This window comes from Carettochelys insculpta, chromosome 1, assembly GCF_033958435.1.
Source record: "Carettochelys insculpta isolate YL-2023 chromosome 1, ASM3395843v1, whole genome shotgun sequence".
In the NCBI taxonomy this organism is placed as follows: Eukaryota; Metazoa; Chordata; order Testudines; family Carettochelyidae; genus Carettochelys; species Carettochelys insculpta.
In genome coordinates, this window is record NC_134137.1 from 8448996 (window position 1) to 8470865 (window position 21870).

Here is a 21870-nt window from a genome sequence, read left to right on the forward strand (position 1 = left end):
TCTTAAGCTGTGTCTACACGTGCACGCTACTTCGAAGTAGCGGCACTAACTTCGAAATAGCGCCCGTCGCGGCTACACGCGTCGGGCACTATTTCGAAGTTAACTTCGACGTTAGGCGGCGAGACGTCGAAGTCGCTAACCTCATGAGGGGATCGGAATAGCGCCCTACTTCGACGTTCAACGTCGAAGTAGGGACCGTGTAGTCGATCTGCATCCCGCAACGTCGAAATTGCTGGGTCCTCCATGGCGGCCATCAGCTGGGGGGTTGAGAGATGCTCTCTCTCCAGCCCCTGCGGGGCTCTATGGTCACCGTGGGCAGCAGCCCTTAGCCCAGGGCTTCTGGCTGCTGCTGCGGCAGCTGGGGATCCATGCTGCAGGCACAGGGTCTGCAACCAGTTGTCGGCTCTGTGGATCTTGTGTTGTTTAGTGCAACTGTGTCTGGGAGGGGCCCTTTAAGGGAGCGGCTTGCTGTTGAGTGCGCCCTGTGACCCTGTCTGCAGCTGTGCCTGGCACCCTTATTTCGATGTGTGCTACTTTGACATGTAGATGTACCCTCGCAGCGCCTATTTCGATGTGGTGCCGCGCAACGTCGAAGTTGAACATCGACGTTGCCAGCCCTGGAGGACATCGTTATTCATCGAAATAGCCTATTTCGATGTTGCTACATCGAAATAAGCTCTTTCGATGTTGGCTTCACGTGTAGACGTAGCCTTAATGAACCCCAGTATTGGCTAAAAGGGCACAATGTTTACTTATATCCAGCCTTTCACCCACTATAATCCCTGGGTCCCTTTCTGCTGTACTGCTGCTTAGCCAGCTGGTCCCCAGCCTAAAACAACGCTAGGGATTCTTCCTTCCCATGTGCAGGACTCTACTCTTCTTGTTGAACTGCATCAGATCTCTTTTGACCCAATTTATCCAGGTCACTCTGGATGCTATCTCTACCTTCCAACGTATCCACCTCTCCAACTAGCTTCGTGTCATCTGCAAACTTGCTGATGGTGCAATCCAGTCCCTCATCCAGGTCATTAATAAAGGTGTTGAAAAACACTGGCCCCAGAACTGAGCCTTGGGGCACTCCACTTGAAACTGATCACCACCCAGATATTGAGCCATTGACCACTACCCGTTGGGCTCGACCGTCAAGACAGCTTTTTATACATCTTATTGTTCATGTGTCCCTGCCTTGTGGTGTTTACACATTAAGTGCTAGATTTTGCAAACGTTGCCCAGAGAGGGTGGGATTTTCCAGGAGTGGGAACCCAAATGTCAGCGAAAGCTGGCTTGTGTTCTTAACTCCTTGTGGCACTTTCTACGGTTATGCCCCCAGAGTGAAGAACAGAAGCAAGGACAGGTTTTGTCACAGAAACTGCAGAGGGCAAAATTCCAGGTTGCAAAACGTAAATCATGCATAAGCCACTGACTGGATCTCTGCACAGGGATGGATTTCACCCAGAGGATGTCCTCTTCCCCTTCGAGAATTACCCCATGTTCAACAGAAGGTGTAAGCTGCTCTTTAGAGCTGCAATGGAGAAGAAATGAATTTTATTCCTTGTTCTGCCACAAATGATTTCTGTGACTTTGGACAAGTCACCATAAGTTATCACTGAGAAATTTGCACGAGTGCTTGTCAACATATGGGCCACAATAAATGTAATTATCGTCCGATCACAGGATTTGAAAATAGCTAAATCATAAACTTATTAAGGTGAACACAAGCTCAAGAGTTGAGAGCTGGAACCATATGGAATATTTGTTCCAGAGTGCAGCAATTTTCTGATCCAGCATATTGGTTCAGGTCCACACAGTTTCTCATGTGCATTTCACAGTTTGAGGTCTTACATGTCTTTCTATACCAAATTCCATCTCAGGGAGACAGTGTATTCTAGTGAAGGGGTACTCAGCAGAGAGCTGGAAGTCCTGTGTTCTGTCTCTGATCTCCCACATGACACTGCACAAGTTGCTTATCTCTTTTGTGAGTTTGTTAGCTGTCAGTGAAATGAGAATCTAGATCCTCTTCCTTCCAAGTGTAAATGGGCTTTGATTCAGGCTCATTGACACTTGAGCTCTTTTCTCAAGACCTTTGAGAGAGATGAATATACAGTAAAACATAAGAACAAGAGATTCCTAGAAATGGTCTTTTATAACTGAGCTCAGGATCTGGTTTGTCATCAGGGTACCAACTTCAGCTTGTCTCCTGAGCAGGTGTGGGAAGGGCAACATTTTCTGTCAGGATGTCACCAGTTTCTTGATGATGTTGTTTTTCATTGCAGGGAATGTGGTTTAGTAAATTGAGCAGAACCTCTCCAGGGCACCATGTCAACCTGCAATGACTCCAATATCAGTCCTGCAACATTTCTCTTGGCTGGCATCCCCGAGCTGGGATCTGACAGCTTCTGGATCTCCATCCTTTTCTGTTTCCTGTACCTCACTGCACTTTTAGGAAACGGTCTGATTCTCTTTGTGATAAAGACCCGAGAGACCCTCCATCAGCCCATGTACTTGTTCCTTTCTATGTTGTCTGTCACTGACCTTGGCTTATGTGCTTCCACCATGCCGACAGTGCTCAGTGTCTTCTTGTTTAACAGCAGAGAAATTGGCCTTGATGTCTGTCTGGCCCAACTTTTCTTCATTCACACTTTCTCTATCATGGAATCCTCTGTTCTCCTCGCCATGGCATTTGACCGCTTTGTTGCAATACACCACCCGTTGAGATATGCTTCAATTTTAACGGGTGCAAGGATAGGTAATATTGGGTTTGTGATAATGATCAGAGGTGTTGGTCACCATGTCCCAGCTGTCATTCTTCTCAAGAGGCTGCCATACAGCAGGGTCCAACCTCTCTCTTATTCGTATTGTTTGCATCCAGATGTGATGAAGGTGGCCTGTGCTGACACTACACCCAATAATTTGTATGGCTTGTTTACTGTTCTTTCTACTCTGGGACTAGACTCAGTGCTCATTGTGTTGTCTTACATCCTGATCCTTAAGACTGTGCTGAGTATCACATCTTGGCAAGAGCGTCTCAAGGCTCTGAACACCTGTGTCTCCCACATATGTGTCACCCTCCTTTTCTACACCCCGCTGATCAGTTTGTCTATGATTCATAGGTTCATGAAAAATGCTCTTCCTCATAGTCAAATTTTTCTGTCTTATCTCCACCTCCTCTTCCCCCCTTTGCTAAATCCTATCGTATACAGCATAAAAACTAAGGAGATTCGTAAACAGGTAGTGAAGATCTTTCAGAACTATTCCACTAAGAGGTTCCAATGTGAGCACTGAGTTGGTTTGTTTAATCTTTGTATCCAGGGGCTTACAAGGCCCTTGATATGCAAGAGCTCATATGACCCTCACCAGCAAGGGTTAAGCATCCAGCAGTCTGATTGAACTAAAAGCAGCATACAGGAACTTATTAGATGTATATTGTAATAATTAGTAGACAGATGAATTTTAAAATGCATGTCTCTATTGTGAGAAAATCAAAAGTAGACTGTAATTGTATTTGTCTTTGTTTACCTATATGTTATTAGGGCTATATGCTAATGACACACTGCAATGAATATGCAACACTTCATTAGAATAATGGCAGCCGGAGAACTTCAAAAGTGCCGCTTTCAACTGCGTACTTCTTATCTACACAGGGTCCTTTTCAAAAGGCCCCTGCACACTTCAAAATCCCCTTTTTCCTATAACCAAATAAGAATAAGGGTATTTCGAAGTGTGAGGGGTCCTTTCAAAAAGTATCCCCTGTAGAAGAGCCAAGTGTGATCAAAAGTGGCGCTTTTGAAGTGGCCACTTCCACCATTATGCTAATGAGGCGCTGCATATCCATTGCTGTGCCACTTTAGCATATCCCAAAGTGTCTCATTAGCATCCCACTTTTGAAAGGGCGGGGCTAGTGTAGATACAGCCTATAAGTTACACAATGTGATCACATTAGCTTGTCTATACTAAACTTTGCTTCCCCTCTGTCGTGTTTCATTACCATATGCTATAGATTCAGGATTCAAAAGTAAATATTAATATTCAGATGAAAGTACTAGTGTAATAATATCATTGTCTTTCTCTCTCTTTCAAGTAAGCTGCCCATTAATTTTTTGAATGATTAATGGCCTTATGCTAATTAATACAACTCGTTATCAGAGTTTGCCTAAAATACAGAGATTTTCTTTAAAGCACTAATGCATATTATGGCTACATCTACAGGGCAGGAGCTATTTTGTAATACTGCAGTATAATAAAATAGCTGCCCCATACCTGTGCAACATGCCTGTTATTTCGAAGCATTTGTCTAAGTAAAGGGTATGCGATTTTGACATCCCTGTACATCTCATTGCAGGAGTGAGGGACGATCCAAAATAGCTCTTTATTTCAACATGTGGCACCATTGAGAAAGCACCACATTGGGAAATGGCCTGTTTCGAGTTTAGGCTGTCACATTGAGATAGCTTATGTGTCCTTCATCCAAAGAGTCCCTGATTTGATCATTTGTTGACACGAGGCTAATCAGCTGAAATTGCAGCTATAAAGGGACTCTGGGGGCTGATTCTTAGTATATCAGATCTGCTTACACTATTTCGGGGGAAGTGCAAGTTGCAAGCATGAGGTCTCCATCTCTGTTCCGTATTAGCCCTGGAATTCTAGTGGAAGAATCTGAACACAATCGACACATGGACTGTCTGTTGAAAAAGCTGTTTTGTTATTGGGTCAGTAACTCTAATTTTTTTTTAAACAAACAAGTTTAGGAGGATGTCTGTCCTATTCCTTATTTGCCCAGATTGAGTAGTCTGAGAAGAGGCCTGCACTAGACCTTAAAGTCAACCTTTATGCACACAGTGTACAATATGGAACCCTGGAAGATCGACCTTACATGAGTCAATCTCCTGGATAAAGTAAATGTACCCTTCGCATATGACTTTGGGGTGTTCAGTAGAATTCATATAAGGAAAAGGGAGTTGATTTGTAAAGTAAGTAGCATGATGACTTCTAAACTCCTGGAAGCTTATTCTTTTCTCAGGGAGTAAGTGTTGCTGTTTTGGTTGCTGATACACTGTATTTTTCAGGAAGACAAAAGTTGAATCCCTGCTCTAAATTCATTACTTGTTTCATATTTAATCACAAATTTGCTACTGATGCCACCATAATAAAATCATTGCACTGGTCAGTCACAGTCTTCCTGGATCACCCAAGGTATATCTACACAGGAGCCTTATTTTGAGATAAACTATTCTGAGATATTCCAAAATAGCTCATTTCGAAATAACACAACTACACAAGAAATGCATTTTGAACTAACACTCAGCTATTTCAAAACACAACATCTCCACACAGAGAGCCTGTTTAGAAATTAGAGTCATTATACTCATTGTGGCTTACTTTGAAACAGGTTCTATTCCCTGTCTAGTTTAGTAACATCCTTCAGTCTACGTAGACTATGGAAAGCGCCTTTCGTAGTTTCATTTGGCATCCTCATTTGCAGCGTTGGCTGTGACTATGAAGACCAACATGAGAGTGACAATCCTTGCTGCATCTGTTGCATATGTAATGGGTGTCTGGCAGGTCCTTGCTGTGCTTTCTGTGGGCTCGCTTCTCCTTTGCTAGCTGTCTGATCCTCAACTCACCCTTCTGAAGGCCCTTGTATAGTTCCTGCCTCCATCTGCTGCGATCGTCTGCCAGCTCCTCCCAGCTGTCTGGCTTGATGTGTACTTTCCTGAGGTCTCTCTTGCAAACATCTTTGTAATGCAGCTGGGGGAGTCCAGGAGGTCTTTTGCCAGAGGCTAGCTCACAATACAGGATGTCTTTTGGGATCCTTCCATCATTCATCCTGTGAACATGGCCAAGCCAGCGGAGCCGACACTGCCTGAGGAGGGTGCGCATAGTTGGGATTCCAGCTTGCTGAAGGACGGTAGTGTTGGACACTTTGTACTTCCATGATATTCCAAGGATGCGCCTGAGGCAGCGCAAATGGAAGACATTCAGCCTCTTTTCCTGGCAGGCGTACAGGGTCCAAGTCTCGCTGCCGTAAAGGAGGGTGCTGAGGATGCAGGCTCTGTAGACTTGCATTTGGTGTGAGTGTACAGCTTGTTGTTATTCCACTCTCTCTCGCTGAGTCTGGACAGAGTTGTGGCTGCTTTACCGATCCTCCTATTTAGCTCAGTCTCCAAGGACAAGGTGTCAGTGATGGTGGACCCGAGGTAAACAAACTCGTGGACAACCTCTAACGTACAGTTGTCAGTGCTGATTGATGGAGAAACAGCAACGTCCTGAGCAAGTACATTTGTCTTCTTTAGGCTGATGGAGAGCCCAAAGTCCTTGCATGCTTTGGAGAACTGATCCAGCAGCTTCTGAAGCTGGTCTTCTGTGTGTGACACGACAGCAGCATCATCTGCGAACAGCATCTCTCTGATGAGGACTCCCCACACCTTAGATTTAGCTTTCAGCCTTGCAAGATTAAACAGTTTCCTGTCAGATCTTGGGTGCAAAAAGATGCCCTCTGTTGAACATCCAAAGGCGTGTTTAAGGAGGAGTGCGGAGAAGATCCCGAACAATGTCGGAGCAAAGACGCATCCCTGTTTGACGTCGCTCCTGATGCTGAAAGCATCTGATAATGTGCCATCATATTGGATGGTTCCTCTGATGTCTTCATGGAAAGACTGGATCATCTTGAGTAACCGTGGCGGACATCCTATCTTGTGGAGCAGTTTGAACAGTCCATCCCTGCTGACCAAGTCGAAGGCCTTGGTCAGGTCGATGAAGGCAATATAGAGCGGCTTCCTCTGTTCCCTGCATTTCTCCTGCAGCTGTATTAGAGAGAAGACCATGTCGATGGTAGATCTCTCTGTGCAGAATCTGCACTGTGATTCAGGATACACCCTCTCAGCAATCTTCTGGAGTCTGCCGAGGATGATGGAGCGAACAGTTTACCAGTGATGCTTAGGAGGGAGATTCCACGGTAATTGTCTCAGTCGCAGTCGCTTCTGTCTTCTTTGTTCTTATACAAGGTTATGATGTTAGTGTCATGCATGTCCTGTGGAACCTCTGCCTCTCTCCAGCACAGGCACAGTAGCTCATGTAGGAGTTCCAGGAGAGTGTCTGTGGCACACTTGATTACCTCTGGTGGTATACCATCCTGTCCTGGGGTCTTTCCTACTGCAATGTTGTCAATGGCTTTCTTCAGTTCATCCGCAGTTGGTTCCTGGTCCAGTTCATCCATTACTGGTAGGAGTTCAATGGCATTGAGGGCTGAGTCGACCACAATGTTCTCGCGTGAGTACAGCTCGGAGTAGTACTCGACCCAGTGCTCCATCTGTTTGTCTTTGTCAACGATGACTTCACCAGATTTGGATTTCAGAGGTGCCATCTTGTTGTGGGTGGGTCCTAATGCCTTCTTGATGTTCTCGTACATTCCCCTGAGGTTACCAAAGTCAGCACTGGTCTGGATGCTGCTGCATAGCTTGAGCCAGTAGTTGTTGGCACAGCACCTGGCTGTCTGCTGTACTGTTTTTCTGTCTGCTCTGAGCGCTTGCAGGGTACTCCAGAAGTGCAGCGCGCTTCTTTTCGATGGCTGGAATCATCTCATCGGAGTTAGCTTCAAACCAGTCATTTGTGTTTTTAGCTCTTCTTCCAAACACCGACAAGGCCGTGTTGTACATTGTATCCCTCAGATGCTTCCATCTACATCGGCACCCCCAGGGTTGCTGCGTAGATTCTTCTCGAGGGTCGCTCTGAACTTTTCAGCTCTCTCTGAGTTACCCATCTTTCTGGCATTGATGCGGGGCCTTCCAGTTGGTTTAGAGTGGTGCAGATTCTTGGGAATCACCTTGAATTGGAGCAAACTAACAAGTGATTTGTATCGCAGTCAGTGCTATGATAGCTGCATGTCAGAAGGATGTTTTTGAGGTTATCATGTCTAGCGATGACCACATCTAGTTGATGTCAGTGTTTTGAGCGTGGGTGTCTCCATGACATTCTGTGCTGTGGCTTGGTTTGGTGTAGTCCTTTTCCTTTAGAGATCCTGAATCTGCAAAACGTGTCTCTTGCAGAGCAGCAATGTCAACTTGGAGCCTCTTCAGTTCCTCATTGATGACTGCGGTCTTTCGGGTGTCGCTGATGTCCTGAAGATCTTCAGTCAGACCTGTAAGCATGGTCCACACATTCCAGCAAGCAAGCTTAAAACTTTGATGGTTTCCTTTTCTTGTTGATTTTCTTATTGGTTTGCCTGGTGCTCAGCTTTCAGGTCACTTGTCAGGTTTGGGAACCTTAAGCTTCATGCACACAGTGAGGCACGTGACTGTGGCGGGACAGTACCCTATTGGCTGGGGGCTGCCCAGCTTGAGGCGGGCGGTGACTGTCCAGTGAGATGCGACGATCTCTCCCACCGTTGGAGGCAACCCCTGGAGCTCGTTCTCTATGCCAGTCGAGCAACTGCTTATAACCGGTATCTGTTACCTCCCGTGTTGGTTCAACACTGTTAGCGATGTTGGAGTACCTCTCCAGGTGCGAGCTTGGGCAATTATTGGGACCCTGGGGTGCCCAGATGCCAGTGTTCCCCTCTCGGCTTTACTGATATAGTCCAAAGGAGAGGATAACCTCTACGCCTGGTACCAGCTCAGCAGCAGGAGTTGCCGGGTCAATGCCAGAAGTTGGCACAGAACTGCCTTCGGACTCTCCTCTGGATTTTCTGTCAGGGTTTACTCCCTTAGCCTTGCTCCTTCCCAGGATAACCCACAAGGCAGTGGGTTATGGAGAACGTGGGTACGGTCCCACTACCTCTTGCACCTCCCTGGCAACACATGTCCCCAAAGCTCCCCGTGACGACCTCCTCGCCTCCCCAGGACCCTCCTCCCCACCCCTCTGACTCTCATTGACTAACATCACCCCCCAGATCCTCCCTCCCTGTCCCCTTTTCCCCCCATCCACTCCCATGTCTCCCAACTGCACCACTGCCCCCTATCAGTTCTCGTTGCCCCCAGGTCCCCCTTCCCCTGGCCTCTCTGCACCTGGCCACACGCTGCTGCAGCCCCACGTCCTCCAGGAAGGTGCCGATCTTGCAGCCCAGCTGCACCCTGGGTCCCAGCCAAAGCAAGCAACTCTTCATCTGGCTATGGCTGTCCCTGGATCCCCACAGATCTGGTGCGGCGCGTGCATACAGGGAGCGCAGGACTGGGCCTGGAAGCCATGCAATCTGGGCCAGCACACCGCAAGCAGCCTCCATGGGTGTTGCCATCCTCACAGCCGTACCAGACGCCCTCAGACCACTTGCCCACTACTGACATCCCTCGATCTTGCCCCCCCACTCCTCATGCTGCAGCGGGTCCCCCAGCTCCAGCCAGCAGTTGGGGATGATGCTGCCTCTTACATCTGAAGTAGTAACTAGCTGCCTCTAAGCTCCCCCTCCAAACTCCCCTCTCAAAACTCCCTCCTATTAGCAACCACCCCGGTTGCATGCTCCCTGGTCGCTTGCCAGCAGGGCTTTAGAGCTCTGGCCTACCTGAGAGAGCCCCTCCCTCTGACTACCACTCAGCCAATTGGCACGCAGCCTGAGCACATGGCCAGCCTGAGCACATGGCCTTTCAAACAAACAAACGGACAGCTTAGATTCCCTGTCTTAACAACACCTATTCTGAAGAAACTATTTCAAAATTGGCGCTACTGCTCATGCAGTGAGGTTTACCTATTTTGAAATAAGCCAGCTGCTCTTTCAAAATTATTTCCAGCTAGCAGTTGTGTTGTGTAGATGCCAGGATAGTTATTTCGAAGTACCGGCTATTTTGAAATAACTTTGCTGTGTAGACATACCCCCAGGGAATATTGTATGTGCATTGTGTATTGTATGTGCATAATTTCAAAAAGGGGAATTACACTAAAATGAGGAAGCTAGTTAAACACAAACTAAAAGGTAGAGTAATTAAACTAAAATCCCTGGAAGCTGCATGGAAACTGTTTAAAGACACCATACTAGAAGCCCAACTTAAATGTATACCCCAAATAAAAAAACACAGTAAGAGACCTAACAAAGAACCACCATGGCTAAACAGCCATGTTAAAAAGGCAGTGAGAGAGAAAAGGGCAGCTTTTAAAAAGTGGAAGTCAAATCCTAGTGAGGAAAATAGAAAGGAACATAAACACTCCCAAATTAACTGTCATAATGTAGTAAGAAAAGCCAAAAAAGAGTTTGAGGAACAGCTAGCCAAAAATTCAAAAAACAATAGTAAAATGTTTTTTAAATACATTAGAAGCAGGAAGCCTGCTAAAAAAGCAGTGGGGCCCTTGGATGATAAAGATATAAAAGGAGCGATCAAGGAAGACAGTGCCATTGCGGAGCGATTAAATGATTTCTTTGCTTCAGTCTTCACGGCTGAAGATGTTACAGAGGTTCCTAAATCTGAGCCAGCCTTTTTAGGCGACAAATCTGAGGAACTCACTCAGATTGAAGTGACATTAGAGGAGGTTTTGGAATTAATTGATAAGCTGAATAGTAACAAGTCTCCAGGACCAGATGGCATTCACCCAAGGGTTCTGAAAGAACTCAAATGTGAAATTGCGGAGTTATTAACAGTGGTTTGTAACCTATCCTTTAAATCCACTTTGGTACCAAATGACTGGAAGACGGCCAATATAACACCAATATTTAAAAAAGGCTCTAGAGGAGATCCTGGCAATTATAGACCGATAAGTTTAACATCAGTACCAGGTAAATTAGTAGAAACACTAGTAAAGAGTAAAATTGCAAGGCACGTAGAAGAGCACGAATTGTTGGGCAAAAGTCAGCATGGTTTCTGCAGAGGGAAGTCGTGTCTGTCTAATCTATTAGAATTCTTTGAAGGGGTTAATAAACATGCGGACAAGGGGCACCCAGTGGACATAATATACCTAGATTTCCAGAAAGCCTTTGACACGGTCCCACACCAAAGGCTTTTATGTAAATTAGGTGGTCATGGGATAGGAGGAAAGGTCCTTTCATGGATCGGGAATTGGTTAAAAGACAGAAAACAAAGGGTTGGAATAAATGGTAAATTTTCACAATGGGGGCGGGTAACTAGTGGTGTTCCCCAGGGCTCAGTCCTGGGACCGATCCTGTTCAACTTGTTCATCAATGATCTAGAAAATGAGGTAAGCAGTGAGGTGGCAAAGTTTGCAGATGACACCAAGTTGTTCAGGACAGTCAAAAGCAAAAGGGATTGTGAAGAACTACAAAAAGATCTCAGCAAACTGAGTGATTGGGCAGCAAAATGGCAAATGAAATTTAATGTGGGTAAGTGTAAGGTAATGCATGTTGGAAAAAATAACCCAAATTACACGTACTACATGATGGGGTCAAATTTAGCTACGACAGATCAGGAAAGGGATCTTGGAGTTAAAGTGGATAGTTCTCTGAAGACATCCACGCAGTGTGCAGCGGCAGTTAGTAAGGCAAATAGGATGTTAGGAATTATTAAAAAAGGGATCGATAATAAGACAAAAGATATCATACTTCCCCTATATAAAACTATGGTACGCCCACATCTCGAGTACTGCGTGCAGATGTGGTCTCCTCACCTCAAAAAAGATATATTGGCATTAGAAAAGGTTCAGAAAAGGGCGACTAAGATGATTAGGGGCTTGGAAAGGGTCCCATATGGGGAGAGGCTAGAGAGACTGGGACTTTTCAGTTTGGAAAAAAGGCGATTGAGGGGCGATATGATAGAGGTATATAAAATCATGAATGGTGTGGAGAAAGTGAATATAGAAAAATTATTTACCTTTTCCCATAATACAAGAACTAGGGGACACCAAATGAAATTGATGGGTAGTAGGTTCAAAACTAATAAAAGGAAATTTTTCTTCACACAGCGCACAGTCAACCTGTGGAACTCCTTGCCCAAGGAGGCTGTGAAGGCTAGGACTCTATTAGGGTTTAAAAAAGAGCTTGATAAATTTTTGCAGGTCAGGTCCATAAATGGCTATTAGCCAGGGATAAAGTATGGTGCCCTAGCCTTCATAACAAGGGCAGGAGATGGATGGCAGGAGATAAATCACTTGTCTTCTGTTCTCCTTCTCTGGGGCACCTGGCATTGGCCACCGTCGGCAGATGGGATGCTGGGCTTGATGGACCTTTGGTCTGACCCAGTATGGCCATTCTTATATTCTTATGTTCTTATGTTCTTATTGTGTGACAGGGTACGTGTATATCCTGGGCCCCAATCCTCTGCTCAGCGCACAGTCCCACAACATGGGGCCAGGCTGCCCTTATTGGGGTTCAGGCTTTGGTCCCTGGACTTGAAGGGCAGTGGTAAAATCCCCCTCAGTTTGGTCAGGCTGAGCACCCAGTCCTCTCAGCCTTTGGCTGAGCCCCGAGATTACCTGCGGGAGCTCCTCACCGACTCACCTGTCTCTAGTGCTACTATTAGTTGTTTTCATCTCTCTGTAACTTCCTCCTTGCTAGTCTGAATGTCTGAACTCCTCTCCAGCCCCTCCTACACTCTCACCCACCCCTACTGGGGGAAGGATTTTAAAAGGCAGACTCAAGTGGAACCAGATGGCCCTAATTGATTTAAGACAGCCTCTTCCCCTGCTGCTCTCATTCTGCCTGACTGCCAGAGCTGCTCCTGATACTTTGAAGCTGCTTTTCCCCTTGTAAGTTGCTCACCCTGTCACAAGTGTTTCATATGTCTGCTGAGATCCCATTCCTGCAAGGCTAGATGAATAACTAGTTCCCATATTCCTCATGCAGCATGAAGCCTTTTGTTAGTCTGCAGACCAATCTACAAGACTATTTATTAGCCAAGAACATTTGGTGCATGATTAGTTGTGTAAACCCACATGGCCTAGCTTCTGGTCACTGATTAGTTGACTACCCAGTCACTCATCTCTTTCACTCAAGGTATTTTGCAGTTGGGTGCCTGTCTGAAACCTAGACTTATCTCCAAGTGCTTCACGATGTTTTATGCGCCTCACAGTGACTTTAGAGAAACACACTGTCCTCTTTGTTGTCAAGACTGAGCAGAGTCTCCATAAACCTTATTATTAATATTAATGTTTGTATTGTTTCCTTTCCATGCTGGTGCTCTCAAATCTGGACTCATCTTCTGTTACGTCATCTACCATGCTGAGCGTCCTTTGGGTCAATTACTGAGCAATCTGCTTGGACCCATGTCTGCTCCAGTTGTCATTCATCTATAGCTTTTCTGTCATCGGACCTGCTCTGCTACTGGCCATGGTGTCAGGCCACTTCATTGCCGTTTGTAACCCCTTGAGATATCCATCCACTCTAACAATGTCCACACTGGGTTGGAGCAAAGGTCCATCAAGCCCAGGGTTCTGTCTTCCAACAGTAGCCGATGCAAGGTGCCCTGGAGAGAAAGAACAGAACAGATAATCTTCAAGTGTTCCTTACCCTGTTACCCATTCCCAGGCCGAGTCTACACTGAGACTCTGCAGGGCAGTAACCTTCTGGCTCAGGGTTGTGAAACAACACGAATGTGAAGCACAGGTACGAGCCAATCTCCCAGCACCGTTAGTGACTCCCCTCACACAGGTGGTTTATGTAGAGCGCTGGGAGAGCTCTGCCCCTGCATTCTTGCCATGGCTTATACTTTCCGTTGAAAGCACTGTCACGCCTGTGCTTTAAACTGACAAGTGTAGACAAAGCCCCGGTTTCTGACAAAACAGCGACAACGCGCCCGTCTGCCTGGCTAATAGACATTGATGGGTCTATTCTCCATGCCTGTGTTTGCACTGAGCTATAGTGCCAGCAGCTTGATGCAAATGGGCAGTCTTGAAAATACAAATGGGGTTCATTTGCATATTCACATAGATACTTTGAATATTCACATGAGCGCACCCTGCCAGCAGAAAACAAGCAGTTTGGACGTGGTTCTGCTCGCAAAAACCCCTTCGGTCGGCAGCCCCTTATCTCTGATCTTTTCCAGCCATAAGGGGCTGCCCACAGAGAGGATTTTTGATGGCAGAACCACGTCTGCACTGCTTGTTTTCTGCTGGCAGGGTGCGCTATGTAAATATGCAAATTAGCTGAATGGATATGCAAATGGCAGTCGTTTGCATTTTTTACAGCTCTCCTTTTCAGCACACTGGCAGCAGCGCAGCTCAGTGTAGATGCAGCCCATGAGTTTATCTAGCTCTTTTCTGAGCCTTGTTATCGTCTTCACTTTCAGAACATCCTCTGGGGAGACATTTTGCGAGCTGACTGGGCATCATCTGAAGAAATACTTCCTTTGGTTTGTTTTAAACCTGCTATCTATCAAATTTATTTGGTGAACCCTAGTTCATGTGTTATGGGAGGGAATAAGTAAATCTTCATTATTCACTTTTTCCACATCAGTCATGATTTTACAGACTTCTATTACTTTCACCCTCCCCGACAGTTATCTCTTTCCCTGGATGAAATATCCCAGACATATTAGTCTCTTCCCATGTGGCAGCTGTTCCTTAGCTCTAATCATTTTGTTCCCCTTTTCTGAACTTTCTCTAAAGCCAAAATGTCTTTTTTGAGATGAGGCCACCACACCTGCACACAGTATTGAAGATGCGGGTGCACCATGTATTTATACAGCGGCAATAAGATATTCTCTGTCTTATTGTCTATATTTCTCTCAATGATTCCTAAAACTGTGTTTGCTTTTTTCACAGCTACTGCACACTGAATGGATGTTTTCACAGAACTATCCACAATGACTCCAACAAGATCTCTCTCTTGAGTCCTAATAGCTAACTTATTCCCCATCGTTTTATATCAAAACACTAATCTCTTGCACTCAAGAGAGCACTGATTAATGGCCAGGTATTTTGCAGTTGGGTGCCTGTCTAAAATCTAGACTTATCTCCAAGTGTGCTCCATGATGTTTCATGTACCTCAAAGTGATTGCAGGGAAGCACACCATCTCTTATTGATTGATTGATTGACTGATTGATTGATTGATTTAAAGAAGGTTGAGAAAGCTACTAGAAGAAGAGCTGTTCTAGATCTGATATTAACAAATAGGGAGAAACTGCTTGAGAATATCACAGTCGAAGGCTGCTTGAGTGATGATGTGATGAGAAATGCTGAGTTCATGATTCAAAGGAGCCGTAGAAGGGAGAACAGCAAATAAAGACACTGGATTTCAGGAAGGCAGACTTAGTAAACTCAAAGAGCTGGTAGATAAGGTTCCATGGGAAGGAAGACAAAGATGAAAAACAACTGAAGACGGGTGGCAGCTTTTCAAAGGGACATTATTAAGGGTGCAAGAGCAAACCAAACTATTCCATTGTTTAGGAAAGATAGGAGGAACGGCAAGAGATTACCTTGGTTTCACAAGGAGATCTTTGATAACCTAAAAATCAACAGACTCATAAAAAGTGGAAAGTAGGTCGATGTGGAAAAGATGAATATAAATGAATAGCTCAAGTATAAAGGGGCAAAATTAGAAATGTGAAGGCACAAAACGAGTTCAATCTAGTTAGAGACATAAAGGGTAACAGAAAACATTCCACACATGTATAAGAAACAAGCCGAAGAACAAGAGCAGGGTAGACCCATTGCTCAATAAGAAGGAGAAACCATAGAAGAAAAACTGGAAATGGCAGAGGTGCTTAACAACTTCTTTGTTTTCAGTTTTCACCAAGAAAATTAGTGGTGATTGGATGCCTAACAGTGAATGACAGTGGAAATGGAGTAGGTTGAGCAGTAAAAATAGGAAAAAAAAAGTTAAAAATTACTTAAAGATGGTAGATGTCTTCAAGTCACTAAGGCTTGATGAACTGTATCCTAGAATACTCAAGGAGCTGATAGAGGAGGTATCTGAGCCATTAGTTATTGTATTTGAAAGGTCATGGAAAAGGGAAGAAATTTCAGAAGACTAAAAACGGGGAAAATATAGTGTTCATATATAACAAGGCAACGTAGGACAACCTAGGAAATTACAGACCAGTCAGCTTAACTTCTGTCCCAGGAAAAATAATGGAGCAGATAATTAAGGAATTCATCTGCAAACATCTGGAAGATGAAAGGAAGATAGGTAACAGTCAACATGGAACTGTAAAGAATAAATCATGTCAAACCAACCACTAGCTTTCTTGGTAGGATAATAGTTCAAGAGGTCATTGGATTCTGTCTCATGAAACAGATGCACATGATATACTCTTCCCTCTGATTGGGCTGTCAAGCAACTGAAAAAATGATCACAGTTCATTGTATGCTCGATCTCACTATTAAACAATTACAGAATACCTTTTCCTTAAATATTTTGGAAGTTTTCTACCTTTTCAAATATGTTTATTTCAGTTGCAACAGAGAATATGAAGAACACCATGCTCACTTTATCTTTGATTCCATTTATTGTCACTTTGAAAAACAAAATAAATGGCATTTTTCAATTCCCCACTCCCCAAAAAGTGCTGTCATTCAATCTTTTTATTATGAAATTTAAGCTTACAAATGTAGAATTGTGTACACAAATAACTGCACTTAAAAATTAGAATAATGGAAAACTTTTGAGCTTACGAGTCTGCACAGTCCTACTTCTTGTCCACTAAGACAAACCTATTTGTTAACATTCACAGGAAAATAAAGATGTCTGCTTCTTATTCCTAATATAACCTGAAAATGAAAGCAGGTGTTTGGATGGCATTGTTATCACCACACCCCAAAATATTTATGTGCAGCTGTTATACTTCTGCACTCATCTCTCTCAAATATCACTATGAGCCAAGGAGCTCTTGGGACTCAGCCTAATTTCCTTGTGCCTCTGATTTCCATTTGCCTGCTCTTTTCCTGGGGCAGCAGCCTTACTGTGAGCTTGATCAGTCACTGTAGCACTCAGCTGTGTCTGTGTTGCAGGGTAAGATGTCGCTTATAGACATACACCAGAGGCGCTGCTCTCTGGAACCCTGATACAGCCCTGATCTTAGGGTCTCAGAATATCTCAGCACCTTGAACATATTTATCCTCCTGCCACTCCTGTGAGTTTGGGCAGGGCTATCAGTGTGTCTCAGCTGTACATAGACAGCCAATGGCTTGCTCACACAGCAAGGGAATCAAACTGAGCTGCCCTGAGTCATGGAGCTGCGCCCAAACCACCGGAGCAGCCTTTCAGCCATCTGAGTAGTGACAGGCACAGCTGGAGTCTTGGCTGTTCCAGCAGAACTCCCCATGGCGCAGCAGAAAATGGGGACAGCCAGGAGACAGATACAGGGGTTTGAGACTCTTGCCATTTCTCCCCCATCTCAAATGAGTTTAGAGCAGCCTAGGCACTGAGCTGACCTCCCCCTGCTGGTAATGGCCGCACAGAACACTCTGGCCAAGGTTTTGCAGAAGGTTGCAACCCCAGAGTGCCCCCTTTGAGCTGAGGGAGCCCTTCAGGTGACCTGCCTTTCTGTCGAAGATCTTTGTCTGAGGATTCTCAGCCTCAGATACGTAAAACAGGAGCTCCCTTTCCCTTTTGGAGGAGACATTGATCTAGTCTTCTCAAAAGCCCAGGCTCTCCTACCTTCCAGCCCTGCCTCTTCTTTCACTCTGCGACCTCCCGATATGATCTGTAATGTGGACAGCCTTGGTTCAAGCTTTCACCACCCCTTGCTCCCCCTTTTCCCTTGAGATCACGCCCTCCATCCCTTCTCTTATGCTGATGCCCTGCCCCATCCTCTTCCTCTTCCTCCAAGGCCCCTCTCCTCCACACATGCCTCAGCCTGGCTGTGGTAAGACTAGACCAGTGATCCCAGGCCATTGCGGGGGGACAGAAACTCTCCACCTTCCCTTGGTGGCATGCCCTGCAGGTGGGCGAATAAGCTGGTGTCTACTTTCAGTCCTCCGAATCCCATTGCACAGTGCAGGTAGCAGTTCCAGGCTCCTTGGACAGCTCTTACCATGTCCCAGCTCTACTCCCCAGGCTGGCCAGTGTTCCAGACCTCAAGGGAAGAAGAGGAGAAGGCCGTGAGCTCCTCAAGGAGGAGGAGAATGACAGGATAGCAGTCACAGAGGGGATGGGTCTGCTGCATATGGGCTGCTTTCAGCTCGTGAAAGGGGGTCACCCTACGCTGAATGGGCTGGGCCAGGCTGGGCTGGATTGGGCTGAGCGGGGGCCAGGCTGAGCTAGGAGCAAGCTCTGCCTGTTGCTGGGGCAGTGGAAATGGGAAGAGACTAGTGGGGAATCTGGGGCTGAGTCCCTTGCCAGGTTTCTGTGTGCCAGAGTCTCACTCACACACAGCCCTGCCCTGCTGGGGAGAGCTCGTGGGCATGAAGTGTGCAGAGACCTCACCAGGGGATGCCAGAATGGCTTCTCCTGGGACTGCTGTGTTCATCGTGGCTCTAACAGGAGTCAGTCACATACACCTAGTTCAGGGTGTGGGGCAGTGAGGGGTGACTGCCCTTTGAATAGCCCTGGAGACAGCTAGTGCAGCGGTAGCCCACACAGCTAAAGGTGTGGGTCACTGTCACATGTAGAGGCACTTAGACCACTCGCACAGAGACAGATTGAGCCTCCTCTGCAGCCATAGCTGAAAGCCAGCTGCCTTTCAGCTCAGGCTATAGATGCTTCCGCACTAAGCTTCACAGGTCCCAGGTCCTGCCTGTGGTTGGACACACAGTCCTCATGGGCCAAAGAGCCCCCAGAGTGCTCAGACGGGACCAGTACTGCGACTGCAGCTTGTGTCAGGGAAACGACAGGCCAGCTGTCATAGGGAGCAACAGCCACTTCCATTCTCTTTATTGACTATCGACAGGAATTCTGAGGTCGGGACAGCCATTCTTATGGTGTTTTTGGGGCCCAAATCCCACCAGCCCCCTGGCTCTCCATGGACACAGTCATTTCGTAAATGCTGCTCCCTGCCTTGGTCTCATTCCCTACTGCACTGTCCCCACTCACCAACAGATAGGGACAGATACTCTCTTTGCCCCAAGACTCTGACACTAACTGAACGTCTCACTATCGAGTCGAGATCAGTAGCTTATGTTGCTTGGGATATAAGGGGTGCAGGATGAAATAGGTGGTCTCATTTTGTTGTTTCCCATGTCAACAGCGCTGGTTCCAGGTGACTAAATGACCCTTCACTTGACAAACACCCTGATGATCCTCACACGCAGGTGTTTGCTTTTCACACTGTACACGATCGGGTTCATCAGGGGCGGGACCAGCAGGTAGATGTAGCCAATGAGAATCTGAAGCAAGTGAGAAGAGCCATTCCCAAACCTGTGTATCACAGACAGGCCGATCATTGGCGTGTAGAAGAGCAGGACAGCGCAGAGGTGGGATACACAGGTGTTCAGGGCCCGGAGGCGCTCAGCATGGGATGCGATGCTCAGCACTGTTCTGAGAATCATCACATAAGAGAGGAGGATGAGCAGAGAGTCCAGCCCCACTGTTGCAACTATGATGAACAAGCCATAGATGATGTTGACTCTGATGTCCGAACAAGCCATCTTCATGACCTCCTGGTGCAGGCAGTAGGAATGGGACAGGACATTGTTTTGACAGTACTGGAATTGTTTCAAGAGAATGGGGAGTGGTAGTATTAGGACTACAGTCCTTAGCACAAACACCAGTCCCATCTTGGCTATTCTCGGCGGGGTTAAGATGGAAACATATCTCAGCGGGTCACGGATTGCGATGAAGCGATCAAAGGCCATCGACAGGAGCACGGAGGATTCAATGAAAGAAAGCGAGTGGATGAAGAACAGTTGGGCCAAACAGGCGTTTAAACTTATCTTTCTAGAGTTAAACCACAATAAGCCCAGTATTGTCGGCATGGAGGATACCGATAAGCCAAGGTCTGTGACAGCAAGCATAGAAAGGAAAATGTACATGGGCTCATGGAGGCTTGGATCTGTCTTTATAATGAACACAATAACTGAATTTCCTATTATTGAAATAACATACATTAAGCAGAAAGGGACAGAGATCCAGAGATAGATGTCTTCCTGCCCTGGTATCCCGGTGAGAAGGAACACTACAGAGTTGAATCTGGTGTCATTAAGGGCTGTCATAATCTATTGATCCAATCCAAGGATTAATGAATTTTCCTTCCTGAAAGAAAAGAACAGGAGACCAGATGATATTTAATGAGATATCTGCTCCCAGGGCAAAGCTAAGGTCTACCAGAAGCTAACGGAAGATCAGCAGAAACATTGTCTTCAATTTACACCGCCAGTAGGAAATAATGCATTGTCAGACAAGATCAAATGTGCAGGACATTTAGCCAAGTGTTCAGTTCTGGATGCTACAGAAGAAACTGTTGGAAACCCTTTAATAGGTAGCTGTTGAGATGACCTCCTCCGATGGAAGGTTTTGTCCAGGTACCATATTTTGTGGGGTAAATCAGGAAGGTTTAGAGCCCTTTTGAGACTATTTAAAACAACCTGCTCTGCTGCAATTGGGATTTCTGGTCACCCATTTGAATACCCAGTCCATTTTGAATCATATTAAACTATGAGCACTGCTGATATCTTGTGGCTGGGAATTTCTCAGCCTGTATGTGACTTTTGCTGATTTCATGATTGTATCATGACATGGAAAGCATATAGGGAAATTGGTCATTGCATTTATCTTCTGTACTGTGTTTAAGATATATATAAACATGTTGCATTGCCTCACTATATGAATTTTTAATTGTCTCCAAAATTATTCTACTGCATCTGTGATGGGATTAACTCTTAGGGTCACTTTCTGATTTTAATAATAGTAACTTCAGTTGTGTAACTCCATTACTTGTGTAAATTTGATTAGAACCAGGGCTTATGAACTTTTCCTTGCAAATATTCATGGTGACTCATTCTGAAGCCCAAAAAATGCCTTCAAGGGAAGCTGAAGTGTTTTATTTGGCCAATGTTGATTGAATCTAGAGACTTCTATCATCCTATAGGCTTCTCTCCATCCTCATGTGATGAACGCTCTCTCCCCATGCAAAGCTACCCAGGAAGTTACAAGACAAAAAAGAGAGGTAATGAGCTGGGTGGAGAAGGGTTGGTTTCGCACGTAGGTGAACAGGGAATATAATAGGTTTGTATTAATATCTAGTTGAGTGTGGAAATTAATTCCAATGTGTTCATGGAATCATAGACCACGAGAACTAGAAGGAACCTCAAGAGGTGATCAAATCCAGTCCCCTGCCTTCATGGCAGGACCAAGCCCCACCGATATAATTCCTGTTAGATATTTGTCCAACCTGTTCTTAAATATCTTGATGTACAAAGTGATGGTTGTAAGTTACACTCAACCACTATTTCTCTCCCCTTTCCTGTACCTCAGCTCTACTCTTCACTGCAACACAAAGCAGTTGTTCTGGATTTCTTTCCTGTTATTTGCTTGTTTTTTTGTTTTCAAGGACTTTTTGAACATCGAGTACTGAAGAAGCATTGTGCCCTCCCCTTCAAAGTGTTAGAAACAGAGTCTGGTCAGTTACCAGGAGACAGTATCCAACAACTGTTCACTGAACAAAGAGTTAACAGCACAAGCCCATTCTGAGCAGTATCTGAAGTACTTCTGAAATGCTTTTAAAAGCCAAAGAGCTGACATGGTGATGTTATCACTTCTCCTTCCTCTCAAGAGTCCAGTAATTCAGCTGCTGGCTTTGGATTTACATGCATGTCATATAAGTGTGGTTGGTGTTATAAGTTATCAGAACAAAATGTTCTGCAAATAGTGCTGAGGCTGTGTGGGAACCAGTCACAGAAATTCTATGGCGTCATCGCTCGCCAGTCCCTGGCAGGTTTGGAGCAGAGCACATGGCACATTTAGAACTGGGACCCTGTGGTTAATCATGACGAGGGGCATTGGGTTTATTACCCCCCGAGCTCACTTCCAAACTTAGATTGCTGTATAGTTTGAAAAACCCACTGTAGAGCACGGTCATAGGTAGCAGAAGGTTTCCAAAGTACTTAGTGCTGCCCTCAAGCCCCAT

General features: G+C 45.6%; 2 protein-coding genes across 3 annotated transcripts; one reads left to right on the forward strand and one right to left on the reverse strand.

Moving 5' to 3' along the window:
* Positions 1-2316: 2316 nt before the first annotated feature.
* Positions 2317-6368, forward strand: LOC142007677 (olfactory receptor 51G2-like). The gene is made up of 2 exons (XM_074984365.1): positions 2317-3228; positions 6342-6368. Exons 1-2 carry the CDS (start codon positions 2317-2319, stop codon positions 6366-6368), a joined length of 939 nt encoding a protein of 312 aa, XP_074840466.1.
* Positions 6369-16196: 9828 nt separating this feature from the next.
* LOC142002885 (olfactory receptor 51G2-like) lies at positions 16197-20028 on the reverse strand. Of its 2 annotated transcripts, XM_074979372.1 has the most exons (2): positions 19054-19957; positions 16197-16213 (listed from the first exon to the last, which is right to left on the reverse strand). In XM_074979372.1, the coding sequence occupies exons 1-2, from the start codon at positions 19955-19957 to the stop codon at positions 16197-16199; spliced, it is 921 nt and encodes a 306-aa protein (XP_074835473.1). The 2 variants fall into 2 exon arrangements, with proteins under 2 accessions (XP_074835473.1, XP_074835483.1); XM_074979382.1 differs by lacking the exon at positions 16197-16213 and having other exon boundaries at positions 19022-20028.
* Positions 20029-21870: the final 1842 nt, after the last annotated feature.

Coding starts and splice junctions, on each gene's coding strand:
- LOC142007677 (XM_074984365.1), top strand. CDS start 2,317: ATGTCAACCTGCAATGACTCCAATATCAGTCCTGCAACATTTCTCTTG. Junction 3,229..6,341: donor CTAAGGAGATTCGTAAACAG/GTAGTGAAGATC, acceptor CTGATCCAGCAG/CTTCTGAAGCTGGTCTTCTG.
- LOC142002885 (XM_074979382.1), bottom strand. CDS start 19,957: ATGACAGCCCTTAATGACACCAGATTCAACTCTGTAGTGTTCCTTCTC.